This window comes from Electrona antarctica (assembly GCF_951216825.1).
Source record: "Electrona antarctica genome assembly, chromosome: 1".
Classification (NCBI taxonomy): domain Eukaryota; kingdom Metazoa; phylum Chordata; class Actinopteri; order Myctophiformes; family Myctophidae; genus Electrona; species Electrona antarctica.
Window position 1 is genome coordinate 54719220 of NC_136806.1, and position 25272 is coordinate 54744491.

General features: G+C 42.8%; 1 protein-coding gene across 1 annotated transcript in view; it reads left to right on the forward strand.

The window, feature by feature from the left end:
- The window catches only part of diaph2 (diaphanous-related formin 2), a gene marked incomplete at its 3' end in the record, with an annotated part of 255964 nt that overhangs the window by 168134 nt on the left and 62558 nt on the right, over nucleotides 1–25272 (forward strand). The window contains exons 8-10 of the mRNA XM_079497475.1: nucleotides 19013–19087; nucleotides 19235–19304; nucleotides 20555–20691. Coding sequence (XP_079353601.1) covers nucleotides 19013–19087; nucleotides 19235–19304; nucleotides 20555–20691 — 282 coding nt within the window. The remainder of the gene's footprint in view (nucleotides 1–19012; nucleotides 19088–19234; nucleotides 19305–20554; nucleotides 20692–25272) is intronic.

The window sequence follows — 25272 nt, forward strand, 5'->3', positions numbered from 1 at the left end:
TATGACCTCAATCAACCTCAAGGTATATTCTCTTACGCCATGTTTTAGGTCAATATGAAAACAAGCACTATACAGTCCATTAGTAGCCTGTCTGTATTGGAGCTGTCACAACGTTGACATTTTACATGACGATTATTGTCACAGTAATTGCAATTAACAATTTAATTGTGTTGGAAGTGGAACATAACACACATAATGAACTAAACTTTTTAGGCGTTGAAGTTGCGGGTATGACAAATAACCTGAATATACAAATAAATTATGTATTTAAGAATACCATACTTTCAACAATAGCGTAAGAATATGAAAATAGTGGAAATAGACAATCTACTTGACGCCTGAGGGCGAGAAGCGGCCTCGCCCTAAAAGGTCGCCCGGGCTGCCGGGCGTGGCTGCACTAATAACTTTGGGGCAGGCCCGAAATTTGAATGGACAGGTATCAGTCAAAAGGGAGACATCGAAGAGGAAGGATGGGGAAGGATCTGAAATATATCCATATATGGAGATCTAAGGGTTTGAGGTCAGATGTAGAGTTGCTGGCCAATAGTGATGACATCAGGGAACTCCATATATGGGCTTAACTGCGACAGCAGGTCGCATTTACTATGACATCAGGGTCTCCACATCTTCATCCCTGATGATGTCACATGATGTCACGAGACCTGGGCACCATATATGGTCCCCGGCACACTAAGTCCTTGCGGTATTGTTTCCATTTAGCCCCTATGCAATCAATAATCAATTCATACACATATGTATGAACAACAATTATGATGATTATGCAACATACTTAATGGAAGATCTAGCCTGTATATCTATGAACATGGCTCTTGCAGTGATTGCAGCCAAGGACACATGTAGTACCCTGTAGAGGCTCTCAACTTAGTGGGTCAAGTGGGTCAAGCTCTTTCCATCCCTTCTGAGTGGTAATGGAAAAGTAGTAATTTCACGACCCCTCGGGGGGTCCCCAAATTATTTTGGGGGGGCCCCAAATAAATTTAAAAAAAAATATATATATATATTTTTTTTTTGCAACAGAATGGCTGGAAAATGGAAATTTAGAGTTTACATAGTACACATAGTGCCTGCATAAACTTTCCTTAATATTTATATCTGGTTTCAGTATTCATTTATGATGTATTGTATTTTCTCTATTATTAAGGACATTGTAGCGGTCTATTTGTATTGGTGGGGGGGGGGTCGCGAGACATGGCCAAAGCATTTTCGGGGGTCCCTCCCCAGCCAAAAAATCATTGAACCCCTGTCCCAGCACAGCGATCCAGCTCCGACTTCCTCCAGGAGGGTTGCAGAAGGAAGTGTGTGTGTGTGTGAGAGAGAGAGAGAGAGATATCAAAAAACGTCACCTGTCGGGGCCATGAAATAAATTGTTGCTGTTGCCACAGCGACAGAAGTGAAGCAGGGTTTGAAGCTCTCCACCAGAGTAATTTTCCCCCCTTCTTTCTTTGTGCTGTGCTGTGGGACTCAACTCTCCAGACTCCCAGTGTTATTACAAACCACCCTCAACCACCCTCTGGGCGTCAGAAGAAGAATAACTCTCTTTGCTGTGTCACTTGTCAAGGAGAAATAAGGCAGGGAAGTCTGGCAAAATTATAAAATAATCTGTTATGGGTGTATAGACCCCACAGGTCGCAGGGTTTGTGTTTTGCTATTTGTTTCCATTCTGTCTGAAATGGTAGCCCGCCCCGCGGCCCGCGAAAACAAAAAGTAGCCTAACGACCGGCTTTTCAACACCCAGCAAGTCCAGTCAATTGCGTTGAGAGAGAGAGCTCCCCACTCTCATGAAAAACCCATGCAGAGCAGGTCACTCGTTGGAGAGAGAGAGAGAGCTGCAGGTGACGACGTGACGTCATCCCTCTTTCCTGTGCGAGTCGTAACAAATTATTTAAATGAACAGTATAACACTTACACATGCGTGACATGACTCCGTCATGACATGTACTCCGCTCGAAATTAATGAATCTCATGTGCTCATTTTAGTTTTGATTGTGTATAGACTACTTCAACTTCGTTGCGCGGCGGCGGTACCGGCGCACACCCAAAATAGCCGCTCTACAAGCTCACAACGCGTCCCCTGCGACGCGCTGTGAGCTTGCAGATCTGCTATAATTCTGTGTGTGCAGCGCACTGTGCACGCCTGCACAGCACCGCGCTCAATTAAGAAAGATTGGGTACAGATGTGCTCATTGCGCTGATGACGGTCAGGTTCAGAGCCTCAGAACGGAGAGGGCACTTTTCTCCAATGGTCAAAAAGGCAGGAGCTAAAGCGCCCTTTCATAAGCAAAACATTGATGAAACAACAGAACAACAAGCTGATGGTTTCAGCAGGAGTAGACAGGAGAGCAGGTACCGGAATGCTTTTTTTCCTCCTTTTTTGGGAGTTGGGGGCCCGCCCCGCCCGCCGCCGATAATTGCGCTGAAAACCTTGGCCCGTCCGCCCGCCCCGCGGGACAACCCGCGGGACCAACGGGCCGGCCCGCGCATCACTAGTAGCCAGTGTTCATATTATCCCACCATTTAAGAGGCTTTTGTCTTATTTCAAGCCAAATGTTGCACCATTTTCCGACGATTAATTTCAAAGCCGTGTTATATCTCCAGTTGCTTTTGAAAACTGTGTTTTAGATGTTAAACATGCAACACACTCCACTCGTTTGATCTGCGATGCATTTCTCTTGACAGTGGTTTCTCAGTAGGACGAACAGTAGGTGTGCTAAGATAAGAGGCCAATTAACGCATTTAGGCCCGACGTCGAAATAAAAAAAACGTTCGCTCTGAAAGAATATATATTCAAGGATTTGTGCCGCATTTTTTACGATTTTTCAAAAATAGCAGACCTACAAGCTCGTAGCGCGCCACTCGGTGGCGCGCTACGAGCTTGTAGATCTGCTATTTTTCAATAGCTAAAGTATAACATAATGCGTAGTTAAAACACCAAAAGGGGGTTCCCGCCCAGAACGGGTTAACCCATTTCCAACCCACACGTGACTGAGTTCAGTGCTGCCGGTCCCGCTACCATCCTCTGAGGCAGCGAAAGGTTTTTGGTAGACAAAGTGTTCTCAGTGGCTGGGTGTATTTTAATTTTATCACACCATCTGTTAACCGCCAAGCTTAGCCATATCTGCGGTCCTGGAGCAAAGGCATACATAATTTAGAAATTGTCTGATTTGATTGAGATGAAAGTAGTCGTGCACGTACAGTTATCAGAGAGAAATGCCATTTTGAACATTAAACTGGTCAATTAATTTTAATTTCACTTCACGTTTCCTGATATTTGTTATTTTGCCTAAGTCAGTAGTGGTTTGGACGAAGCCAAACATTGGAAACTAGCTTTGGGCAATCTTTTGACAGAGTAGTCCATTTGCTATACGTACTTATCCTTGTCAGACAACATTCCATTAATTCCAATTTATTTGCATATACCATATGGTGCCGTAAAATGTTATATTATGCCTTGCTCAAAAAGTGCATACATAATTTTAACATGTTTTTCTGGTATGCAAATCTCCCTTTCTCAAAGACACATACATCTATTATTAGACCCTACGGTGGCACCGTATCACGCCCGCATCCGAGTTTGATAACACAGTTTAAACACATGATGCATCCTTAGTATGTATGGATGCAAATTCAGCCCCAAGTTGATATTCAGATTAGATTTGTATGCAGTCAATGTATTCACCATTTTGAACATCTTTTTTTATTTATTTATTTTTTCATTTTTTTTGCCGCAAAATGGCTCACACAGAAGAGAGAGCACTTCATTTTACCATATTGTTTAACCCATTAAGACCTGTAGGCCGATTCTAAAAAATATCTTCTAATCCTTAAAAAAGCGTATGTTGCTATACCAGTGGTTCTGAAGCTTTTTCATGTCAAGGACCCCCAAAATTATATCCACCGCGTGTCAAAATATTTTGTTCCATGGACCCCCAGAAGAAGCAAAGATTTTAGTTAAAATGTTCGCTTTAATATATATATATATATATATATATATATATATATATATATATATATATATATATCTTCCTAAAGGCAGAACGCTGCCTAATGTACTGGAATGTCTCCAATAGCAGCAGGGGGGAGGCTGTTCCGTATTGTTATTGCATAGTGGACAAAGCTCCTGTCAAGGCATGTGGTGCCAGGGTGTAGCTTGGTGGTTTGACCTGGGATGTGAGCTGGGGTTAGCAGTGATTTCATATGCTGTATATTGATACTGTGTGGCTTACATTGACTGTTGAGAGACTGTAGATATTCATTCATATTATGCCTCATACATCCACTGTTGATAATGTATACTTGATATGTATAAATGTATATATACACTGTATGTATCTTATCTGTTTACACTTACATGGCCTACAGTATACTGCCAGGTGTCCAAAACTGTTGGATTCAAATTCAATAGTATCAAAAGTAGTATCTTCTGTACAAGTTTGAGCTTGCATATCTGCCTCTGTGTAGTATAATACAATAGGGTACTATTCATTTACGCACGCAGTGACGCACGCAGTGACGCACGCACGCATGCAGTACAGGGTTTGATGAGTTGGCTATATATGGAACATGTCACAAGGTGTGACTGACGGACGGACTGACTGACAGGTTAGGCGTAACTGACAGGTTTTCATAGTAAACTGCGGCCTACGGTCGCAATCAATTATGACTTCTGCAAGGACACGTGGACTTGGAACAGGCCCCGGCTAAATATAACGGTAGATTCACAGGGTTAGCTATTCGGGAGCTAGCGGGAGAGTCAGGTTGGTATTTTTATTGTTTCATATTTATACAGAAACTAAAAATGAATACTGTATGGTGGAGTTGACAGTGATGGCCGTCTTGTGTATCAGTTGCATCAGCAACGTGGGCATGCATTTTTCCACCCAGGGTCATATGAATTCATAACTTTCCTCGCTCGGAAAGAGTAGGATACCCAGTACTATTTCCTTTCCGCTCCAGTGATATGAACAGCGAGTGCCACGGGGGGGGTGGAGGGGGGGGGGGGGGTCTCTGTAGATACTGCACATCGCACCTGATGAGCCCTCTCCGTGTCCGCGCCGCGGCGCAGAACAGCTCGATACCCCGTCGTTCAATTAATCGGCCGGATCAATCAGGACTCTGGCAGTTCCGCGCCGGCTACCCTCCGCCACTCCCCGGCAATCGGGGATGTTTTTGCACAGCCTTTATAGTTTTGCTCAGCAGATAATTATAATTTCCAGGACTATTCTGTACTCGACGGGGGGCTCATTTAGATGTGTCTGGGGAGCGCGTCAAGACATCCACTGTCTCCTCCCGGTCCACTTGATTTAAATCCTGATGTTGAAACTGCGGTTTCTCTGTTGCTTTTTCCCCTCCCTGCACAGACGCACACAAACACCCTGCTGACCTCAGCAATTTTATAGTTTTTTTATTAACCCATTTCGACCTGGGAACGATTCTGCAAATGTCTTCTAAATCCTGACTGTTTTCTTGAAAAAGCGATGTTTTTCTATGTCAGTCGTTCTCAAACACTTTCATGTCACTTTTCACGATTCTTCAAAAATAGCAGACCTACAAGCTCGTAGCGCGCCACTCGGTGGCGCGCTATGAGCTTGTAGATCTGCTATTTTTCAATAGCTAAAGCATAACATAATGCTAACACCAAAAGGGGTTCCCGCCCAAAATGGGTTAACACCCTCAATGCGTGCGCGCCACACACACACACACACACACACACACACACACACACACACACACACACACACACACACACACACACACACGTACGTGCACGCGCAGAGCTCAGCTCAGCTCAGCAACCTTTAGTTCCACCTGAGGAAAAGTGGAGCATTCATCTATGTAGCAGGCCTGATGTGCAGTCTTTGTTAGGGCCAAGTTCTGGCATCCTGCTGAGACTCAAATACCATTAGAGGTGCCAAGCGCTGCTTTTGACTGCCGCGCGACTCTCTCTCTCTCCGCAAATGCTCGGAGCAACACCGGCAATCACATTCACAGCCTGCTGACACCAGGAATATTGTCCTCGGCGTGTGTGCGACCAGCTTTAGCCCCTGTTCCGCTCTCTGAAATCCAATATCTGTAGTGCTACTCCTGTTGTTGCTGTGAGCTGGGGAGGTTAACCCATTCAGGCCTGCACGTCGAAATTTAAAAAAAAAAGGAAAAAGTTTTCTAAATCATGACAATTTTCGGAAAGATTTGAGGCACATTTTAACGATTTTTCAAAAATAGCAGGCCTACAAGTTCATAGCGCGGCACTCGGTGGCGCGCTATGAGCTTGTAGATCTGCTATTTTTCAATAGCTAAATTATAACAATGTATGTAACCACCAAAAGGGGTTCCCGCTCAAAATGTGTTAATGTGGATCATTGGTCTGAGGCATTCAACCCGGTGCACCACCAGCTCTACCAGATGCTACTATAGTATTATCTATATTGATCATATTGATGCCCACTCCCTTGATCTTTTGGTAAAGGAAAAAGGCAATGAACTATTGCTGGTCTTCCAGTTCCCGCATCTTTCTTGTCAGGAGTCCACGATGGATACCTGACAAGACTGTGTAATGCTTTTTTTTTTGAGTGGTGCAACCACTCCTATAGACAGCTGTGTGTGTGTGTGTGTGTGTGTGTCCCTGGGTCCGAGCACGAAAATGTGTCCGAGCACGAAAATAGTGTTACAGCCTTTGTTCACCACCAAGTGTCACTGTTGCACAGCCTAACACACAGACACACACATGCCAGGGAGTAGGGCTAGTACAGTACAGTACAGTACAGTACAGTACAGTACAGTACAGTACAGTACAGTACAGTACAGTACAGTACAGTACAGTACAGTACAGCACCACTCACTTCAGACGGGTCTGATTTTTTGTTTTCTTTAGATGTTGAGAGCTGCAGTGCTGTACAGAGAAAGCAATGTATTTAGTTGTCGTTAAAGTTGCTTAAATATGTGCTTATTTATGTTTGAGTGAAAACGGAGCAAAGTCATAACGTGCAATACTTCATTTGTAAAGATGTCCTATAATAGAGGGTATGCGCGTGACATCATCATCATAACTGGAAGTTATGCAGGAATGCCTTCTGAGTGGCAAAAACCTACTTTCTGGCCTTGACAGCCCATACATCCAAACAGAAAAGTCATATCTGATTGCATTAAATTACTTTAAACAACATTAAATTCCCGTTGCCACTCGATCTGCCATTCACTGTATGCATGTGCATACCCTCTATTGGGCAAGAAAATTCTCAATCTTTAAGCCATTCAGGCCTGACGTCGAAATTTAAAAAAAAAAGTCTTCTAAATAATGACAATTTTCTGAAAGATTTTAGGCACATTTTAACGATTTAAAAAAAATAGCAGATCTACAAGTTCATAGCGCGCCACTCGGTGGCGCGCTATGAGCTTGTAGATCTGCTATTTTTCAATAGCTAAATTATAACATAATGTTTAAAACGCTAACGTGACATGGATGCGTTCCAGGTCTCAATGGATTACGCCAAGTCTACATCAATGATTCGCAACTTGCAACAGAATCCTAAAACCTTGGTTTGCAACAATATAAAACGGGACAGTCCACGCTTAGGCACAGAGTCGCAACTGTATTGCCGTGGTCCCTCCAACAGTGACAGACACAGGACAGGAGCAGAGACAGTTTTACTGTTTCCATAGAACATCATCCTATGATATTGTATTAAAAAAATCACACCCGTGTGAAGTGAGGGGCGCTCTCATCATCTTACAACATCATCGTGTTACTTTATTCAATGGTTATGATTAGGTGATTAAAACAAATGGTGACAAAACAAACATTAAATTCTCTTTATTGTTAACCCATTCTGGGCAGGAACCCCTTTTGGTGTTTTAAACATGTTATAATTTAGCTATTGAAAAATAGCAGATCTACAAGCTCATGGCGCGCCACCGAGTGGCGCACTATGAGCTAGTAGGTCTGCTATTTTTGAAAAATCGTTAAAATGTGAAAACATTTTTTTTAAATTTCGACGTCAGGCCTGAATGGGTTAATGCCGTTTTTAAAACAATCAGTGAACTAAAAACAAACATTAAACCTGTATTTAGGAGGAGCTAGCGCCCCTCAAAAATATGAATCAGTTACAGTATATGCTCTCAGCTGAGTCAGCTGTCCTATCTTCCATTCACTTGTTCTATTTTTGCTTGAGCTTGTAGATCTGCTATTTTTCAATAGCTAAAGCATAACATAATGCTAACACCAGAAGGGGTTCCCGCCCCAAAATGGATTAATGGCTGCATCTTAGTGTAGTTATCAGACATACAGTAGACAATGGAAAGTCATTGCTAACCATTTATGGTGGTCAAACTACACAATGGTGCTATTCAAAAGTGTGTTCCATTTGACTCTTAATTTATTTAAATTCACACTAATTAAACCTTTCTTCATCACTCGTCCTCTTCGGCTTCTTCAGGTTCATGGTCAGACCGGGCACTGTGCGTTGAATTATCCTGACCTTTGCGTTTTGTTAAACCATTTAGGCCTGATGTCGAAATAAAATAAGTCTTCTAAATCATGACAATTTTCTGAAAAAACTCATGTTTCTATATCAGTGGTGCTCAATATTTCATATCAAGGACCCCCAAAAATGATATGTAATTGGCCTCTGACCCCCATCTGAAAATATGTTGTTTCAAGGACCTCCCAGAAGCAAAGATTTGAGTTAAAAACGCTCACAGTGAAAGAATATAATAATCAAAGATTTGCGCCACATTTTCACGATTTTTTCAAAAATAGCAGACCTACAAGCTCGTAGCACGGCACTCGGTGCTGCGCTATGAGCTTGTAGATCTGCTATTTTTCAATAGCTACGTAAAGTATAGTTCCCGCCCAAAACGGGTTAAACCCCTGCTCCTCCTGTATTCTCATTAACACTGTCTCTATGAAGACTCGATGCATGTTGCTATACCACAATTAGAGTTCCCCTCGGTTGCCCACTTTTGACCTTTTGAATTCTTGCTTCGTAATATGGTACAATACACTTTGATGCCTGTGGGCCACTGGCACACACAGGGGGGGGTCAGATAATGTGAAAGCAGTCGGCATTATCAACCTTTTAACCCGTTTTGGACTGAGGTCGATAAAAAAAAAGGCTTCTAAATCCTAACATTTTTCTGAAAAACCCATGTTTCTATATGTCAGTGGTGCTCAACCTTTTTCATGTCAAGGACCCCCAGAATTATCTCTATTGGGCCACGGAGTCACGGAACCCCCATCTCAAAATATGTTGTTCCAGGGACCCCCCCAGAAGCCAATATTGTATGTTCCCTTTGAAATATATATTCAAAGATTTGCGGACCCTTTTTCACGACTTTAAAAAAAATAGCAGACCTACAAGCTCGTAGCGCGCCACTCGGTGGCGCGCTATGAGCTTGTAGATCTGCTATTTTTCAATAGCTAAAGTATAACAGAATGCTTAAAACACCAAAAGGGGTTCCCGTACAGTATGGGTTAAAGGGAGAAACCAGACAGTGTTCATGCTACCGCATGACCTATATACAGTATGGTAAGATAAGCCTTTTCATGAACAATTTTTATCATAAAACAACACACAGCAGAAGGGCCACAACCTGTAACAAAGCCTGCATAGCCTGTATTTAGCCTGCTCTAATTGAAAATGTATTTAGAGTTACAACTCTTATTCGAGCTTGATCGTGTTGCTCAACAGGAAAACGGTCCCCTCTGGTGAAACCAACCGTTGACCCTGGGAAGGGTCACAGTCACCTCTCCTGTGTCTTGCACTTTATCCTAGGTGGAGTCGCACACTTGGCGTGTGACGTTGCGTGTTGTGGTGACCTCTGCCCGCGTGTTGTGGTGACCTCTGCCCGCGTGTTGTGGTGACCTCTGCTTTTGTGGCTGTAGGGGGAAATGTTGGGAAGGGCATAGCCTTGCAAACTACAGTACATGTGGACAAAACAGAACAAACACTATAAAGGACACTATAAAGTTATTGCTTTATTATTTGTACTTCAAGGACAAAACATTGAATCATCATCGTTACTTTATGTATGTTAATACTTTCAGCGCCATTGCCGTTGATTAATGGCAATTGCACTTTTATAGTGCATTCGATCGATCGAGCCATAATGCTACTTACGTTAGCCGGTTAGCTATCTATGTTGTTAGCGCAGCACTGGATCGTCCATCGTAGATCGTCGTCGCCATAATAATCCATTCTATCCGTTTCTTTCAATCGCCTGTATGTCCTATTCCTTGTCCCAGATGGCATTTTGGTCAAAACAGTGTTTCTTTGACGGCACAGAGCCGGCGATGTGGAGCGTTCCAGTGCCCCCGGTTTGGATTCATATTGTAAACGAGGCCTGTCTCGGCTCCGTTGAGCGTCCTAGGGTAATCTACTTCCGGTAGACTGGAACTGTGGCTTTTCAAAATAAGAGCTCGACTGGAAAAAAATGCTGGCGTGAATTAGATCCTAATGTTTCAATAAATGCTGGCGCTGAAAGGGTTTTAATGGTCCAATATGCACCTTGTATTCCACAGAGTATCATGGGAATGATAGTCCCAATAGGCTAAAGTAACATGGGGGGGGGGGGGGGGGGGGAATAAGGGTGCTTGGTTGCAGTTGAACACCATTTCTCACCGAGCAGCAAGCCAACACGTAGAATGAAGTAGCACTGATTGGGCCAGCCGTGGCAGAGTGCGACATTGGCTTTGCTTTTAACCCATTCAGGCCTGACGTCGAAATTTAAAAAAAAATCTAAATCATGACAATTGTCTGAAAGATTTGAGGCACATTTGTGCTTGAGCTTGTAGATCTGCTATTTTTCAATAGCTAAATCATAACACAACATAATGTTTACAACACCAAATGGGGTTCCCGCCCCAAAATGGGTTAATGTAATATAATATAAACTATATTGCTCTCGCAAAAGGCGCTTTTCGATTATACAGATCACCTAAATGGTCTTTGGCTTGAAATCATCGCGCACACAACACAAGAGCCAACGCAACACACACGGCGGCGCCCCGCTATATCAGTCAGACAGAACGGATTGACGATGTGTCAGCCTTATCCGTATACTGGAGGAGTGGAGTGAGTCAGTTCCTGCAGCCGCTGATGCACACCAAGAGGCTCTTGTCTTCATGCTGTAACTGACAGTTTGTTGCCAAACTGTGTCTGCGGGAATCTGATCAACTCGCTGTGCTCTTCAACACTTCCTGTTTTCCAAATGCTTCGTGTTCTTGTCTCTGTGATGTATAACTGTTTGCACGTCCCTAGCCTGTTGAGGCCCGACGTCTTCTGAAAGAATATATATATTATTCAAAGATGTGTGCAGCATTTTCACGATTTTTTCAAAAATAGCAGACCTACAAGCTCGAGTGGCGCGCTACGAGCTTGTAGATCTGCTATTTTTCAATAGCTAAAGTATAACATAATGCTTAAGGTGGCCTTACACTAGCCGATAATCGGGCATTTTTGACGCTCGGGGGGGGTGCCCGACCGCTCAAAGCGCGATCGGGATCGGCCCCGATCAACATCAAGAATGTTTGATATTTGCTCTGCCCCCGCTCCGATTATCCTGTAGTGTGTGGTGCTATCAGATTTCAGATTGAAAGAAATCGGCTAGTGTAAGGCCACCTTTTAGTTAAAACACCAAAAGGGGTTCCCGCCCAGAGTGGGCTAGAGCAGTGGTTTCTCAAACTTACTTTTTTTGCCTTCAGTATACGCCCTTTCCCTGATTTCTGAATACGAGAAGCTCCAATTTACCCGACTATAACATTTTGCTTAAAGAACTGTGAGAGAAAAACCATAGCTAAACGTAATCATCGCTGTCAGGCAGAAACCACCTATCTCTGTATTCAAGCTCGTTGTGTTACTACATACTACAGGGTCCTACAAAGACAGCTCGTTGTGTTACTACATACTACAGGGTCCTACAAAGACAAGCTCGTTGTGTTACTACATACTACAGAGTCCTACAAAGACAAGCTCGTTGTGTTACTACATACTACAGAGTCCTACAAAGACAAGCTCGTTGTGTTACTACATACTACAGGGTCCTACAAAGACAGCTTGTTGTGTTACTACATACTACAGGGTCCTACAAAGACAAGCTCGTTGTGTTACTACATACTACAGGGTCCTACAAAGACAAGCTCGTTGTGTTACTACATACTACAGGGTCCTACAAAGACAGCTCGTTGTGTTACTACATACTACAGGGTCCTACAAAGACAGCTCGTTGTGTTACTACATACTACAGAGTCCTACAAAGACAAGCTCGTTGTGTTACTACATACTACAGGGTCCTACAAAGACAAGCTCGTTGTGTTACTACATACTACAGGGTCCTACAAAGACAAGCTCGTTGTGTTACTACATACTACAGAGTCCTACAAAGACAGCTCGTTGTGTTACTACATACTACAGGGTCCTACAAAGACAGCTTGTTGTGTTACTACATACTACAGGGTCCTACAAAGACAAGCTCGTTGTGTTACTACATACTACAGAGTCCTACAAAGACAAGCTCGTTGTGTTACTACATACTACAGAGTCCTACAAAGACAAGCTCGTTGTGTTACTACATACTACAGGGTCCTACAAAGACAAGCTCGTTGTGTTACTACATACTACAGAGTCCTACAAAGACAGCTCGTTGTGTTACTACATACTACAGAGTCCTACAAAGACAAGCTCGTTGTGTTACTACATACTACAGAGTCCTACAAAGACAAGCTCGTTGTGTTACTACATACTACAGAGTCCTACAAAGACAAGCTCGTTGTGTTACTACATACTACAGAGTCCTACAAAGACAAGCTCGTTGTGTTACTACATACTACAGAGTCCTACAAAGACAGCTCGTTGTGTTACTACATACTACAGAGTCCTACAAAGACAAGCTCGTTGTGTTACTACATACTACAGGGTCCTACAAAGACAAGCTCGTTGTGTTACTACATACTACAGAGTCCTACAAAGACAAGCTCGTTGTGTTACTACATACTACAGAGTCCTACAAAGACAAGCTCGTTGTGTTACTACATACTACAGAGTCCTACAAAGACAAGCTCGTTGTGTTACTACATACTACAGAGTCCTACAAAGACAAGCTCGTTGTGTTACTACATACTACAGAGTCCTACAAAGACAAGCTCGTTGTGTTACTACATACTACAGAGTCCTACAAAGACAGCTCGTTGTGTTACTACATACTACAGAGTCCTACAAAGACAAGCTTGTTGTGTTACTACATACTACAGGGTCCTACAAAGACAAGCTCGTTGTGTTACTACATACTACAGGGTCCTACAAAGACAGCTTGTTGTGTTACTACATACTACAGGGTCCTACAAAGACAGCTCGTTGTGTTACTACATACTACAGAGTCCTACAAAGACAAGCTCGTTGTGTTACTACATACTACAGAGTCCTACAAAGTAGCACATCCACAAGCTCGTTGTGTTACTACATACTACAGGGTCCTACAAAGACAAGAGTAGCACATCCACAAGCTCGAATTTGTTGAATTTGTTATTACTAGACCTGTACGTACGTGCCCGTCGGCCACCGGCCTACTTGGGAACGATGCAACTTGGGAACCTAATAATACCCGTTGCCATTTTGGGCGGGAACCCCTTTTGGTGTTAGCATTATGTTATGCTTTTAGCTATTGAAAAATAGCAGATCTACAAGCTCATAGCGCGCCACCGAGTGGCGAAGGATGCCACCGAGTGGCGCGCTACGAGCTTGTAGGTCTGCTATTTTTGAAAAATGACATAGAAACATAGCTTTTTCAGAAAACTGTCAGGATGTAGAAGACATTTTTAGAATCTGATCTCAGGTCAAAATGGGTTAACTATCCGTCTGTCCCTTTTGTGCCCATACTATGGAGATCTAGTATGCAATACCACCCATTTTAACTGTCTGTGTCCCACATGGAGATCTCTGTATCTGTCTGTGCTGTTATTTTCCCCCCTCCACACTATCCCTCACCACCAGTAGTACCTCTGTGTACCCCTAGGGGGTACATGTACCGCCATTTGAGAAACACCGTCTTAGAGCAAGACACAGAACCCTCACCTGCCTCACCAGGAATGTGCCTTTGCCCAGTTTGCTCTGTCAGACTTTGGTGAAATGCATACAAAAGTGTGTGTCCCCCAGAGGGGGCATGCCATGCAGAAGCACACCAAATAAATACACTGTGTCTAATGTGGCGATTGAAGTGCCACATGCTGCCGTTTTGTTTAAGCTCTTGTTTAATTACTCTGTAATACCTTGACTTATCACATTCACATTCTGTGTACACTGAGCCTGCGGCAAAGAAGGATGTTTTTAGGTCAACAAAATAAAGACATTTGTCTGATTCTTCCTTAACCCATTAGAACCGGTGTCATTTTAGATTTTAGCGTGGGATATAAAAAAGATAAATATTTTTTTGGATAAATATTGAAAGCGAGAGAACTACTGATTTAGTAGGCATTTGTAGAATCGGCCTACGGTCTTAAAGAGTTAATTCCTCCTTGACAGCGTGACACACATAAGCATCAGCACATCATCGACCCGACATGTGTGTTCATGACATGAAAACATGCTTGCGGACTAGACCGTTGGAAGAAAAAAACGATCCTATACACATGTTACGTTTTGTAGCACTTAACATAACTGAAGCATAATTGCATCAAAACCAGCAGAAATAATACTCGTTTAAAAATTGCCTCGCTAAGACAGACCATGAATTTTTCATTTTCCGCCCGCGGAATATACATGATTGTGGAAAGTAACACAATTTGGTTGGCACTTAACTGGAGGATTATAACCATCCATATTACATGAACAAGTTCTTTCTCTCACAAGTTAATGAAATCCTTGGATGCATGCCTACTGTACAGTTATACGTCTAGGAGAGGTGGTTGATAATGAGGGGCCGGTCGTATCTCAAGGGGCTGCACTGCTGATGCACGGTGGGACAAGTACCCTAAGGTCCTGCGTTAACCCATTTTGACCTGGGAACGATTCTACACATTTCTTCTAAATCCTGACAGTTTTCTGAAAAACCTTATGTTCTGTATCAGTGGTTCTCAAATTATTTAATGTCAAGGACCCCTAGAATTTTTTTAATGCTGACCCCCATCTGAAAATATATGTTGTTCCAGGGACCTCCCCAGAAGCAAAGATTTGACATAAAAACGTTCGCTCTGAAAGAATATATTCAAAGATTTGCACTACATTTTCACGACTTTTCAAAAATAGCAGACCTACAAGCTCGTAGCGCGCCACCGAGTGGCGCGCTACGAGCTTGTAGATCTGCTATTTTTCAATAGCTAAAGCATAACATAATGCTTAAAACACCAAAAGGGGTTCCCGCCCAAAATGGGTTTAGAATGAGCAGGAAGGGACCATTCGTTTTGCCACCTCTATGGTGCAAATGTTGCCACTCTCCTTCCAAAGGAGAACAAAGCTGAACACGAGCTCTAACGTCCCTCTGCATGTATTCTGGGCATGCCATAATGGGTGAACCAGTGTTGTTTTTGGCAGCAAATTTCTATTTTAGTTTTTTAGTCATTGTGTCTTGAAACATTTTCTTTTAGTTTTAGTCACCTGTAATGTTTTAGTGTTTAGTCTAGTTTTTGTCGACTAAAATGTGCTGCGACGCACTGCGACGCATTGTGGGCTTGTAGATCTGCTATTTTCAGCATGCGACCAAGTGTAAAATGACTTATACTGGATCTCTTGTCCACTGGTCCCTTCCTGACATTTTAGTCTAGTTTTAATTTGTTGACGAAATTGTCAGTATATTTATTATTTCGTCTTAGTTTTAGTCATCATAGCTTAGTTTTCATTTAGTTTCCATTTTAGTTTTCGTGAGTGAAAAAAGGTAGTCGACGGACATTTTTCGTCTTAGTCGACGAAATCAACACTGGGGTGGGTGAAGATAGGCAAACATGGGCGTTTGTTTGTGTGCCGCCGGGGCGAAGTGCCTCCACCACCTGTGTTCGGGGGGAGGGAAGCCACGCTTGTCACTGCACATACTCCAAAGGGGCGACGGCTGTTTAGAGGGGAATATTGAATGGGATGAGTTGGATGGAAGCGCTACGTCCTCCCGGAGGGGGCTCCTCACCGTGGCAAGCAGTGAGAGGAATTAATTGGCAAAACAACGACATTGGGGAGAGAAAAGGGGTGAAAGTTCTGGCTACTGGCGATTATTTTTGTACGGCAAACATTCTTTAAAAATCACACCCGTGTGAACTGAGTGGTGTAAGGTTTTATATAGCATGATCAGCTGTGGTCTGACGTAATGTCTGACGTAATGAAATAAGGTAAGGTATTATGTAGCCTGATCAGCTCTGATCTGACGTAATGAAATCACACCCGGATGTGATTTCACAACTGGCTGTTTCTGCGCAGAGAAAATGACCACGGTTGCTACGGTCATCCAGTTCACCCGGGTGTGATTTAATTACGTCAGAAATTATTTTGAACATAGCAACCATGGTCATTTTTTTATGCACACAAAAGCCAGTTGTAGGAGTGGTTTACACCACTCAATAGGAGTGGTTTACACCACTCAAAAATTGCCAATACAAGCTCACAATGGGCTATATCTTGCGCCACCCCTTAACACTCCCATCGCCCAGGACGAAGTACTTTGTCCTTTCTATTAGTAACGCCCGACTCCCAGGACGAAGTATTGTCCAAAAGACGAAGATTATTGATATGAGAACGGATCACATGGCTCAATAGCCCAGGCGCGCCTGCTGGGCAATCCTCTGTGACGCGCAAGAGTGAGACGTCATCGAAAAACTCCCTCCCCTGTTTAGCTGATGAAAATGAAAATCTTAAAACGTTCATAACTCGCGATCTAAATCATCCCGTCTTTTTATGAAAAAAGAGCCTGAGTTAGACGGCGCTCTGCGGTCCAGTCGCTAGTCTCGATAGATTTATTCTTGTCTCCCGTTGTTGTCGATCGACTCTAGAGTGGTGTGGCTATTGTTAGCTGCTACACACACATCAACAACTTCCGCCGGTCCGTCCGGAAAAGGCGTCTGTGTTTATAAATCGAATGGGCGCTATAATGTAATGGATTAAATAACCCCGGGCAATTAAAGTGTTAACCCTTATCCCTAAACTTATTTGCATTTTTTGCTATTTAAAATATATAGTTCAAATAGCTGATCTACAAGCTCACAACGTGTAGATGTAGATCGCAAAAAATGGCAAATAAGTTAAGGGATAAGGGTGGCGCAAGATGGAGCCCAATGGGTTGAAAAGAGATTTGGTGTAGAGGGTGAAAAGGCGGGGGGGGACTTTGATCCAGTATATAGGGTATAAGAGGTTCAAGCCCTATTCCAAAAATAGCTAACAACACATCACGTGGCGATGCCTATATAGTGAGCTTGTAGATTGGATATTGCAACTCTTTCCGCGTATACTGATATGCTTAAAATAGGGACACCAGGAGTTACAAATAGTTAAATATTGTAGTTGCTGGCCATGCACAGACAACAGATCAAGACAGGCTGTGGATTAGGTCTAAGCTGTCCAAAGGTCTGTCCATCTATCGATGAGCAGCGCTGTGGCCTCGCAGCACATCTCATGCACACACCTTGTTGCAGACACGGCGCGTGATCCATACAATCTCCTCTGAATCTTATTACAAACGCGGCGCTGTGTAATTACAGGGGTGCCTCTTGACAAATATTGGTTCCATTTCCTGCTCTCGCACAACAGGAATGACATTTCTTTCTGCCATGACTAGGGAGGGAGCATGAACAAAGACTGTGGAGTCTGTGTGTACCGCGTTCCCTCAACCATGTCACTTTCTCTTCCATTCTGTTGTCCCGGTCTCTCATTTGTTGCTTTCTAGTCCTTACTTTCAACATGTAGATGTGAATCTTTATTACCGTGTCAGTCGTTTGTTTGACTGTTAGTTTGTATGTTTATATTAATTTATATCTGGACCTAATCATACTGTGTATCTGTTCCACTTGAAAGGGATCAATGACAGTGTGTAGAAGCCATACGGGGAAAAAAGACTAACAGACAAATTTGCAATATTATCCCGTTGTGTTGATTAACAAATCGGAACATTATTCTGCTGTACAGTGAATGCTAATAAGTTGCAAAGTGGGTCTTCTAATGAATTCTGAATAATGACGACGCTGGCTGGTGTGTATTTGTATTAATGCTCGCTAATTTGATCACGGATCAGAGAAATACCTCACCTCAACTCCACACAGTTGCCTCAGGGCTGGCACAGTCCTAATGGAGGGTCTCCTCCAACTCACACAGTCAATACAAATGACTTTAATATGCACACCATTATTGTGTCGCATCATTGTCAAAAAGGCGGGATAAATCATTGACTTATGGCCATTTAATGGCGCAAATTGCTCCATGCATTTTGTATTATTGACAGTCGGGCGCCCGAAAACAAGTAATGCTAATGATATAATGTGCCTGTGATCAGGCCGTTCCCTCCCACGCGCCTCTCGCCTTCCCCCTCCTCCTCCTCCTCGCAGCAGCACCACAGACAAACTGGCTCATCTGCACTGGATCATTTGCTGTCTCCTGATACGATGTGGTTTATAGCCAATTATCTCTCGAAATCCATTATCGATTACAGTGTTATCTTTCTCGCATTGCTTAATCTTTTGGCACAGGACTACAGCAGCTCACTAGGGGGGGTGGGGGTGAGGGGGGGCTGGATGCAACTGCGGGGGCCACAGGAACACTAAGCTAAGATGGATGGGTGTTCATTTGCCGGTAAACGGATAGCGTTTGAATGTGATTTGAACTGTAGTAGCGTTTAGTCTCCCGCTAGCCCACAGCTGCATATGTGCGCCCCCTCCTCAATTAATGAAGAAATGCTGTGTGGTTTTTGCCCGTCATACACAATGCGATTGATTTAGTCTGGGAAGAAAACCTGTAACATCCCAGCTGTAATCGACACACATGGATAATGTGGATATTGACTAATATCATGTCCTTTTTGTGTGGATCTTTCCCTCTAGCTGGGTGAACAACTTCGGCCATGAGGGTCTGGGCCTTCTGCTGGACGCTCTGGAGAAGCTGCTGGAGAAGAAACAGTGAGTGATCTCCCCTCCCGCCCGCCCTCCTCTCCCTCCCTCCCGCCCGCCTTCCTCTCCCTCAATATCCCCTTTTACACACACACTGGATTATGTTCCGTAATGGCCTGATCTCCACCGCCTGTGTTTTATTGCTCTGCTTTGCAGACAGGAGAGCATCGATAAGAAGAACCAGCACAAATTGATCCAGTGCCTGAAGGCCTTCATGAACAATAAGGTTTGTATGTGAACGGGAGTACAACAAGGCCCGTCCGGCCGTCCTTGTATAGGAACCTATTGGAATGATCGGTAAATAATTCAGGTTGGTCAGGTTGTAGAGATTCTTGGGGTGAGTTCTTGCCTCAAATCACTTTTAAAGATTTTTAGAAGTGTAATACGTTTTCCTTCAACCCCCCCTGAGGGACACTGGCCAATTACGTATATAGGATTTAAGTGGTTAAAAGGTCATCATAGATGGAAGTACACAGTCAAGTTTAACACTGAGAGTAAAAGATGGACGCATCCGTTTTTTTACACACTCTGGATTCAATTAACACTCGGTATTTAAGTGTGTGCAGGTTGCCATGGAATGTGCAGGGCTCTTGACAAGTGTGGTAATGGGACAGTAAAGGGAAGCTAATTTACCATTTTAAGCCCATCGTCCCCTCTCTTTTAATTATTCTTTTTTTGGGAATGGCTGGCTCATTTCTCAAAAAGTAGCACACGTTTCCAGGATAGATGAACTATTGATGTTTCTATACCCCTTCTCCACCAATCCCCACACGTGGTCATCTCTCTAGCCAGCGATTGCATCGTGCAGAGATTTAAAGCTAGCGGAGACTATAAGTATTTGTCCCTATAGCCCTGTCCTGAATTGGATTAATTCATCATCGTCTCCATTCCCATGGCCTCATTGTCCCTCCTTAACCCATTTAGGCCTGACGTCGACATTTTAAAAAATGTCTTCTAAATTCTGACAGTTTTCTGAAATAAGTAAATAACTCATTCGTTTCTGTATCAGTGGTGCTCAATATTTCATGTCAAGGACCCCAAAAATGTAATTGGCCACCGACCCCCATATGAAAATATGTTGTTCCAGGGACCCCCCACAAGCAAAGTTCTGAAAAAATAATATATATTCCAAATTTGCGCCACATTTTCACGATTTTTCAAAAATAGCAGACCTACAAGCTCGTAGCGCGCCACTCGGTGGCGCGCTACGAGCTTGTAGATCTGCTATTTTCCAATAGCTAAATTATAACATAATGATTAAAACACCAAAAGGGGTTCCCGCCCAAAATGGGTTAAAAGAGAATTAGGGCTAACTATAACTTGCATTAGTGTTTTTTGTATAATTTTTTTTTTTTCCTCTTTTTTTTTTATTTTTTTACTTGAAGTAAAATGTATCCATGAATGCAAATGCTCTCATTAATTCATACCCAATGGAATTGCTTTTGTCTTTTTTTTTTTCTTTTTTCTTCCTCGCAGTATGGACTACAAAGGATCCTGGAGAATGAACGGAGCCTGTTGCTGCTGGCTCAGGCCATCGACCCCAAACAGGCCAACATGATGACGGAGATCCTCAAGATCCTCTCCGCTGTGTGCATCATAGGAGAGGAGAACATGTGAGTCCAAATCTCTGCAATGTTCAGCTTAGGATTTTTTATTAAAAAAAACAAAAAACAGAGGGGCAACATTGTATTAACCACATTTTGGACTGAGGTCGATTTAAAAAAAAAGAGGCTTCTAAATCCTAAAATTAAATAAATAATGAAACCTATGTTTCTATGTCCGTTGTGCTCAACCTTTTTTCATGTCAAGGACCCCCAGAATTATCTCTATTGGGCCACGGACCACCCATCTCAAAATATGTAGTTCCAGGGACCCCCCCTTAAGCAAATATTTTAGTTAAAAATGTTCGCTCTGAAATATATATTCAATGATTTGCGCCACATTTTAACGATTTTTCAAAAATAGCAGATCTACAAGCTCGTAGCGCGCCACTCGGTGGCGCGCTATGAGCTTGTAGATCTGCTATTTTTCAATAGCTAAATTATAACATAATGTTTAAAACACCAAAAGGGGTTCCCACCCCAAAATGGGTTAACCACTTAAGTCCTACAAAGCCTACATCATGATACTTCTTTTATTATGACAAATCTACAAGCTCACAATGCTTTTCATCACAGTACGTCGTGAGCAATGTGGAATCTGCTATTCTTGAAAAGTATATCTACTGTTAAGTAAAGAGAAGTCCTGTTGAACAGCCTGTTGAACAGGGACAACTTGCAATAGAGAGGAAAAAATAATACCCGGGCTCTTCAGGAGAGACTACTCAAATAATGTCCTCCTGGAACACTCGACTGGTCTGCACGTGTCGTATTGTTTTGCAGGGGTGACCAGGTAAGTGCTCCATTATATTTGATATGGGTATACTAGTCTCTCCTGAAGTGCCCACCCAGTATCTGAAAATAACTGACCAATTATGACAATGTGCCCAAAAATATGGACACCAGGGTTAACTTAAGTATACGCATATATTTATATAAAATATCAAACGCATGAGACGCTCTACATTTTTCCCAAAAGTAAATGCTACAGTTGGAGGCCATCGATATTGTCCTTTTCTTTTTGCTGAGGTTTGCGTGATCTGTGCAAAAGGACAGTTAAACCATTTTGGGCGGGAACCCCTTTTGGTGTTTTAAACATTATGTTATAATTTAGCTATTGAAAAATAGCAGATCTACAAGCTCATAGCGCGCCACCGAGTGGCGCGCTACGAGCTTGTAGGTCTGCTATTTTTAAAAAATCGTGAAAATATGGAGGATTTAGAAGGATTTTTTTAAATGGTCAGGCCTAAATGGGTCAAATGATAAGGGACAATATCGGTGGCACCCAACTGTACATGCATTTAATTATTTCCGACCAGAAGGAAGGATAAAACATATAATATATCCCCACCGGTGATGCCACTGAATGACCAGAGGGGGCGATATCAAAAGCAGAGGCATGACTTTCCTCCCCACCCACAACAAATCAAATTGTGGTCCAGACACACATCTCTGATTTGATCAAAAGCACGCACGCACGCACGCACGCACGCACGCACGCACGCACGCACGCACGCACGCACGTACGTACACACGCACGCACACACTTTGATTTCTTATCAAAGTGGCCCGGCGCACCACATAAAATGTAGTTGTGTGCTGACAGAGTCCTTAAAATAAAGACTCTGTCAGGGAGCAGTTACTGTCCATTGAAATTCAAATCACGGTCTCGCAAGGATGGCACATCTATGTTTGTGCAGCAAAACACAGATGACACAGAAGAAAAAACACAAACCGACATCAAAGCGCCAGCTATAAAAGAGAAAGAGGAACGGCAGCCCCAGCAGCTAAGAGAGAATGCACATACTTTTTAAAGGTTGCGTAGTTATTCGTCGGGGATAAAAACACAATTTGTCAACTTTAACGTGTGCTGCTTAACCTGAATAATGTTCCGACGTAATGGCAAGAGACTGTCTTCCAGTGCTGTAAAGTTTGATTTGTACTTTTACATGTACGTTTATGTACAGTGCATTTATTTACTCACACACTGTACATACAGTACAGTACAGTACAGTACAGTACTGTACAGTACTGTACAGTACAGTACAGTACAGTACAGTACAGTACAGTACAGTACAGTACAGTACAGTACTGTACTGTACTGTACTGTACTGTATGTACAGTGTGTGAGTAAATGTGTGTGTGCGTGTCCGCGCGCCCCCACACACACGTGTTTGTGGGTGTTTACATGTGCACGGGTGTCTGCATGCTTATTGTGACTAAATTTGACTGAGGGACTGCCATTGGATTTTTTTGAATTTTCGTTTTTTCATGTCATATGAAAGCAGGGAATCATAGCTTCAAAATAGTGGAAAATAGCATACAAGCTCACAACGCGTCTTATTTTCAAATACCCTAAAATATGACAATATCGTGTGGTTATAGTGGTTAACCCATTTTGGACTGAGGTCGATTAAAAAAAAGGCTTCTAAATCCTAACATTTTTCTGAAAAACCTATGTTTTAACGATTTTTCAAAAATAGCAGATCTACAAGCTCATAGCGCGCCACTCAGTGGCGCGCTATGAGCTTGTAGATCTGCTATTTTTCAATAGCTAAAGCATAACATAATGCTTGAAACACCAACAGGGGTTCCCGCCCCAAAATGGGGTTAATCAATAATAATTATTCTCCAATAACATGACGGCCTATGATTCTGAAATCAAATTATGGGCTTAGGAGTTAGGAATATGACACAACACATAACCATGAATTCAAGTCTCCATGGGGTGAGTATACTAATTTATCATTTCTTTGGAGTGAACTAGTCTCCCCAAAGTATTTCTACATTGCGATATCGCTACTTGTACTCCAGTCTTCTGCTCCCACACCGAGACTGCAAAACAGTCCTGTATCCACTGAATATACGCTCATATAGTGCGTTTTGCGCTCAGCCACGGAGACGCATTGAATTGTGTCGGCTAACGTGTTCATATGATGCAGCTTGGTGTGTGTAATGTGCTGAAGTGCTGAGCCTAGTTTGCTATGGACACACAGCCTGGCTGACAGATTATAAATTGAATCCAGGGTTGCGCTTTTCCCTTTTTTTTTTTATTGTGTCTCCCTCAGGGGCTGGACTGGAATAACAATGACACTTCAAAGTTAGTCTGTATGTGCTGGTAAAAAAAAAAGGAAAAAAACATAAACAAACCCACAATAGCTAGAGAAGCCACGTTCAGCAGGGTTGTAGTGCTGTAACTATCTATTAGTTTTGCCATTTTTATATGATATGTATAATATTCATATCAATGCGGGAAAAAAAATCTAATTCAAATGCCGATTCTACGAAGGCCTTCACAAACGTTCAAGATTTTCCAAAAATAGCAGATGTATGTACAAGCTTGCAGTGACGTGACGCGCTGTGAGCTTGTATATATCTGCTATTTGTGAAATGTTTCAGGGGAAAAGACTGAATTGAATTTTAATTTATGAGAGTATTAAATAGTAGTGAACTGATTACTTTGATTAATAGTGTTGTCTCTGTCCATCTGAATACAGTAGGCCCGTTATAGGCGATGGTACAGTATTGCCCCGTGCTACAGTTAGACACGGTGCATGGCTTACTAACTCCAAATTATCTTCCTGGAATTGGACATATATATCATCAATGATAGGGGGGGACAAAAGTTAATCAAACTAATCGATTACAAAAGAACAAATACATGGATAAATATGGGCATATCGGAGCAGAGTGGTGGTTCTGGACAACCACTGGACACCGGACACCACAGACCCTCGGGTTGTCTGTGATGCATGCGCCCAGTTCTCCAGATATGGGAACTACAGACACTCATGCACAGAGATTTACATTTACAGTATCTAATGAAAATGTCAAAATTTGAATAACCCTCTTAACCCATTTAGACCTGGGAACGATTCTACGATTCTACAAAAAGTTTAAAATCCCGACAGTTTTCTGAAAAACTCAAACAGTTTCATGTCAAGGACCCCCCACAAATATATGTATTTTGCCGCCGACCCCCCCCCCCCCCCCCCCCCCCCATCTGAAAATATGTTGTTCCAGGGACCTTCCAGAAGCAAAGATTTGAGATCAAAATATTTTCAAAGATTTGCGCCACATTTTCACGATTTTTCAAAAACAGCAGACCTACAAGCTCGTAGCGCGGCACTCGGTGCCGCGCTACGAGCTTGTAGATCTGCTATTTTTCAATAGTTAAAGTATAACATAATGCTTAAAACACCAAAAGGGGTTACCGCCCAGAATGGGTTAAAGCATGACATGCAAAGCAAACACATGTGCAGTTATGTTTAAGCAAGTACATCATCATTTTGTATATGCACACACATCCAATTGTGCACAACACAGCTCAAGTATCTCTCCTAATAGTACTCCTCCGCATGCCCCCCCCCCCCCCCCCCCCGCTGTGATCACAGGCCGACGTTAGAACACGCCGTATTATGAGTGACAGTCCAAAGACCTGAGACGTCACTTTCCCCTCTGAAGTAAACAACATAAATAAAACCCACGGTGTGATTTCCGATGTCGTTTCATGGGTTCATAACTTTCAACGCCCACTCCCTCTTTTCCGACCGACAAAAAGGGTTAACATGACAAGTTAAGCAGATCCTACGCAAG